General features: G+C 31.8%; 1 protein-coding gene across 1 annotated transcript; it reads right to left on the bottom strand.

Moving 5' to 3' along the window:
• Window positions 1–263: 263 nt before the first annotated feature.
• On the bottom strand, window positions 264–2,144 carry LOC105838499 (nose resistant to fluoxetine protein 6). The gene is made up of 7 exons (XM_036289586.1): window positions 1,892–2,144; window positions 1,453–1,674; window positions 1,145–1,358; window positions 889–1,054; window positions 729–808; window positions 546–644; window positions 264–485 (listed from the first exon to the last, which is right to left on the bottom strand). Exons 1-7 carry the CDS (start codon window positions 1,971–1,973, stop codon window positions 311–313), a joined length of 1,038 nt encoding a protein of 345 aa, XP_036145479.1. The 5' UTR covers window positions 1,974–2,144; the 3' UTR covers window positions 264–310.
• Window positions 2,145–6,314: the final 4,170 nt, after the last annotated feature.

Raw genomic sequence — 6,314 nt, 5'->3', positions numbered from 1 at the left:
TTGAGGTTAGGAAATGCGAGCTACCTTTGCAATTCTGACCTTGGATTCGGATTCAGCGAGTCGAAATACATAAGGACTGACTAGTCTGGTTTGCCGGACCAACATTAAAAAAAAATTTTTATTTGAGGTTAGGAAATGCGAGCTAACTTTGCAATTCTGACCTTGGATTCGGATTCAGCGAGTTGAAATACATAAGGATTGACTAGTCTAGTCTGCCGGACGAACCACTTTTTTTGTGTGCCTGTGTAATTTTCGGAATTGTTATTAAAACACTTCCATAAATAATAATTATTGTGTAGTTATTGTGTAATTATTGTATTAACCATAAATAAAAGTAAAAGTAGTACAATACCCAATTTGCGTATAAATAATTCTTTGAATTCGTTAAAATATAATTAGTAATTACTCCTATGAGATATGGATATATTCTCATCCATGGTGCATAGTAAAAAATATATAATAGCTCCTTCGAATTTTCATATATTCTATAATAATAAGTAAGTTTTATAATTAATTTTGCAATTAATAAGACATCAATAACTTACTTCATATTTGAAATTTCGTATATGTATGAAATATAACCATTAAGTATAATGGAACCAATTAAAATTACAACCAATGTCATAACAGCAGTGTAGAAATATCTAAAGAAACAGAAAAGAAATATTTATTTGAATATTTCTAAGAAATACATTAATTACAAGAGCGTTATTAACTGGTTAACTTACGTAGTCGACAGTATCAATAGTGCCACAGTTATTATATAATATTGCATGTCATTAGCTAAATACCAGCTCCAAGGCACACACTACAATAAAAAATTTTTACATAAAAGTTTTGCACCATCCAATCTAATTTTAAGCTAATGCTAATCAAATATTTGCCTACCATTGCATCTACGGGAAGGAAATTATTTATGTAAAGAAGATTTGTCCACCAATATGTCCCACACACTTCATGGTCTTTTGCGTACATATAAAATTGTGAAGTATTATCAAGCCAAGTTGAGACTAATTGTACTATTCCTAACACCATCATGTAAGCCGGCGTTAATCTTAACAATAAAATGTTAATTATAAAAACAATTTTATCTTTGTATTTTTTTGCTGCGTGATTGCGAGAATCAAGGTAAAGAAAAATGTACCTGATATATCTCATAATTATAAGAAAAATTAATTCAATCAACTTCTCTCTGCAACCTGTTGGTTTAATTTGTTTTTTATTCGTTTTAAAAGAATAATATGAATAAATCATTAAATATCCGCTTGAAAAATAATAAATGTCCAACGCCAGATATATAATAAAAATTGCAAAATATATATGTTCTTCACTTTGTTTTATCATCCATACTTTATTATCTGTTTTTACAAAGCAATCTTGTTATAAATAAAAAATGTGAAGAAAGGAATTGAAAAATATATTTATTTCATAGATGTGTTTTAAACTACTCACCAAGCGATTCTGCTATGAGAGAATAAGTATGACCTATGATTACACCACACATGATCAGAAATTTGAAACCATGAAAGATGGATAAATTGTTAGAAAGAACATCCGTGTTGAATAATTGTCTCGTATTTGTATAAACAGAAAAGCACATAAATATTTTTCCAATCTTTTGATGTGAAGACAAATTTAGTTCCGTTTCTATATTCTTGGACACTTGTGCAACATCTGAATTACAATTCTAAGATTTTAATATAATTCATATAAAAATAAAAATGTTTTTTATTAGTAATAATAATATTAAAAGATGATAGTTAATTTCAAATAATTTTTGTGCAGAAAATATAAATTTTATTAGATAAAGATGAAACTGAAGCATTTAAAAACTATAGGTAAGTTGTTAAAATGGAAAATAAGTACTTTTTAAAGGGTTTTGGATACTTACTGCTATTACTTTTATTTGTCGCATTTTCATTTATCTGATTTTGGTACACAAATATATCGTATACCGTTCCGATTGTAGTCATAAAAAAAGAAAAAATTACAGCTATGCTGTAAATAAAGAGTAATTATTTACATCAGCGATTCCTCACCGATTTTTATGACCTTCAAATGTGCATGTGTCAGAGTCATTATTATGAACAACTTTTCCCTATACATGTTACTGCCGCTCGGCCTTAATTTCTGAGTCATATACAAAAAGTTATCAACAAAAAAAGTTTAATAAATATTATATGACACTTTTCGCGGCGGTCACACACACACACACACACACGCACGCACGCTCAGAGAGAGAGAGAGAGAGAGAGAGAGAGAGAGAGAGAGAGAGAGAGAGAGAGAGAGAGAGAGAGAGAGAGAGAGAGAGAGAGAGAGAGAGAGAGAGAGAGAGAGAGGAGAAGAGAGAGAGAGAGAGAGAGAGGAGAGAGAGAGAGAGAGAGAGAGAGAGGAGAGAGAGAGAGAGAGAGAGAGAGAGAGGGGGGGGAGGGGGGGGGGGAAGAAAGATTGATTGAAATTTATTAGCTTTCTCAGCTATTATGTTTTACAGATATACATACATGCTTCTTTAACATCCGCTTAAATACATCGATTCTTTCACAACTTCTAATTTCTCTGGCAATCAGCAAGCAATATTTTTTAAATGTTTTTCAAATATTTATTTTTAATTATTTTTACATTATTAATGTTTATTGTACAAATAATATTTATTTTATATTTATTTAAGATTTATTTTATATAAATTATTCATTTTAAATAACGATTTAGAAAAATATTTATAAAATGTTTATTTAACGTTCATTTAATATTTAAAAATAATAATTTTTTTATTAAAAATCATAGTTTAAAAAAATTATTACGCAATATTTATTTAATGTTTATTTAATATTTATTTTATATTAAAAAAATATCTAAAATAAAACTTTGTAACGAACCTCCCGTCCGCCGGCGTCACCGACCGCGCGCGACCCGGCCGAACACCCGCCGGGCCGCAAAACGGGCACCGGCCCGTTCTAATCGCCGCATAAAAAGCGTCGAGACTATCATCGTCTCCGCTCCGCGTATTTCCCCGCGCTCTTCCAACCTCCACGGGAAGGGAGCGAGCGCTGAGAAACCCGAAGATCCACGAGGATCTCCGATCTTCCACCCGAGCGGGTATAAAAAGCCGCTCCGGTGGAGGCTGCGACACTTTTCGCTCCGACCGTACGCTGGTATTCCGATCCCGACCAAAATACAATCCAGAGAAGCTTCCTGCGACACGGTAATTAGGGTAGAGTGTTCTCTGCCTTAACCGAGAGCTCTCGGTACCGCTCGCATTCGAAAACTTCTAGTCTCGAATCTGTAGCAGAGGGTAGAGCGTACTCCGTCTTCGCCAAGAGTTCTCGGCTACGAATCTTCCTTAACGTCCGATCACCCGGCTCGAACACCACGGGGATGGAGTGTTCTCTGTCTCCCTCGAGAGATCTCGAGATCGAGACTGGCGTCTCCTCGATCACTACCCGCGCTTCAAAATCATTGCGCGGCAAAACACCCCGCGCTTCACGCCGCGTACCGTGCACTGTCGAGTTCGAGGCTTTAACGATTACCGCCCATCGCGCCGCTCACCTTACCGCGTCAAGAAACTTCGCTTCACGCGCCAGGACATTGCCCGCCGGCTCGTTGCCGCACACCGCGACTCCCACCAAGCTATCGACGCGACCGGGAAAACAGCTGTTTCGGCTAAACGACGCGCTGTACATATATCATTCTGTAAATACTTGTACATACTTTACGATAGTTAAAATATATTACTTTTATAATATACCGAAACGAATTCTATTGTCTCAGAGACCTTTCCTACACCCGATCCCGGCGAGCTAAGTCCGCGTAGAAAATACGGTCCGTTACAACTTAAAAAAATATTAATTTAATATTAATTTAATATTTATATTTCAATCATTACCCTATAAGCGCATAATATTATTTAATATTTTAAGTATATTCTTAGAATATTAAATGTACACTTAATATTCTAAGAATATACTTAAAATATTACTTAATATTAAATAATATTATGCACTTATAGGGTAATTATTTAAAATAATGATTTAGGACAAATATTTACATAATATTTTATTAATATTTATTTAATAAATTGAATTTACATTTTAATAAATCGTTTAAAATAATATTTACGTAATATTATTTACTTAATGTTTATGTAATATTTATTTCATCTTTAAAATAATATTTAAAGTAAAACTTAAAAAATATTTTTTTAATATTAATATAATATATATGTTACAACGATTAATTATTTGAAATAATAATTTAGGACAAATATTTATATAATGTTTAATTTAAATTTATTTAATATTAATTTAACAATTTAATAAATCGTTTAAAATAATATTTATATAACATTTATTTAATGTTTATGGGGTCTCCGCTTTCGCCTATTCTCGCGGACATTGTTATGGATGATCTCGAGGACCACTGCCTCAATTCACTTGATTTCGGGGTCCCAACATTTTATAGATATGTTGATGACATTTTTACAATCGTCCCGAAATCCAGAGTGAACAACATACTCAATGCACTCAACGATTACCATCCTCGGCTACAGTTTACTTACGAAGCAGAAAACAATAACTCAATTAATTTTTTGGATGTAACAATCATCAGGGACGGCAACATTTTGGAGACTAATTAGTACAATAAACCTACGTTCTCTGGCCATTATATTAACTATTTTTCTAACCATCCACACAAATATAAAGTAAACACCATATTCAATTTAGTAGATCATGCCATATTACTGTCTGATCCAAGGTTTCACGACTCAAATATTAGAGTTGTCAAAGAAATTCTCCTAAATAATTGTTATCCCACAAAAATGATTGATAAACACATAAAGGAAGTATTGAAGCAACTTAGGCGTCATGGTAACATGTGGGAGCCGAATGACAATAAAATGACCACCATTGACAAAAAAACTTACATAACCATCCCATATGTTAAGGGGCTTAGTAATAGCGTTGGTCGTGCGTTGAGTGACTGTGGCTTTGATATTTTGTATACGGTTCCGAAGAGATTAAACAGCGTTATAAAAAGAGGAAAGGATAAGTTAAATTCTGACAAACAGACGGAAATTGTGTATAGAATTAATTGCTTAGATTGTAGTGCTGCACACATAGGCCAAACAAAGAGACACCTTAAGACCCGAATAAAAGAACACAAATTCGATATCAAAAAGCACGTTGATAATCAGTCTGTAGTAAGCGAACGTCGTGTATCTCAAGGCCACGAATTTGATTGGTCTAATCCGGAGATCCCACACAAAGAAAAGCATACACGTAAAAGAGAAATAGCGGAAATGTTTTTTATTAAAAAACAGAACAACACAATAAACTTGCAAAAAGATACAGATCTTTTTCCCGGGACATATAACAGAATAACAACAATATAGATACCCGGTATCTTTATCGAAAGTCAGTCGTTGTTTGTCCGCTGCCAAGTGCTAACGTGCTTTTTGATAACTTGTCAAAACCACGGTTCTAACGAAATTGACAGATTAATTTTTACGACTTTATATCACATAGGACACGCAAAAGACACGTAAGAACGTAAACCGGATTTTATAACTTATTCTAATGTTGTCGTCTACATTGAATTTGGTTAATTTGTTAATTTATTGTATAGATTTCTGGGCTTGTTGTGGATACAATACCTTAAATGTGTATTTATATTAAATTATTTATCACTTGATAAGGACCAAAAACCATGGTCGAAACGTCGTTATAAGAAGTTTCAAATAAATTTAGCCAGTTGTGTCGAACTAAGAAATCATTTCTGTTTATGTTATATATTTACTCTTTATCTTTAAAAAATATTTAAAATAATATTTTATATTTATTTATCTAATATTGATTTAATATTTAAATTACGATAATTATAATATTTTAGGACAAATATTTATATAATACTTAATTAATGTTTATTTATTATTAATTAATACTTTAATAAATTGTTTAAAATAATATTTACGTAATATTTATTTAATGTTTATGTAATAATTATTTTGCATTTAAAAAGGTGTTTAGAATAATATTTTAAAAAATATTTAAATTATGGTTGGGAAGCTTCACTAATTATGTAGCGTAAATCAAGTGTAAAGAGGAAGTGAATCTATGTAATGAAAGAGTCACAAAAGCGTATAAATAAAACATCTGAGGCACAGATTGAAACATCGGAACATAAAGAAAGTAGAGATTAAGACAACATTGCACTTATTGAAACAATATGGCATATTAACAATACTCAAAAATTATAAGAAATGACATTTATTTTTTATTTTTTTACGAACAAAGCAAAAATAGATCTTTTCATATTTC

This window comes from Monomorium pharaonis, chromosome 7 (genome assembly GCF_013373865.1).
Source record: "Monomorium pharaonis isolate MP-MQ-018 chromosome 7, ASM1337386v2, whole genome shotgun sequence".
Lineage (NCBI taxonomy): Eukaryota > Metazoa > Arthropoda > Insecta > Hymenoptera > Formicidae > Monomorium > Monomorium pharaonis.
This window is presented reverse-complemented; position numbering and strand designations above follow the sequence as displayed.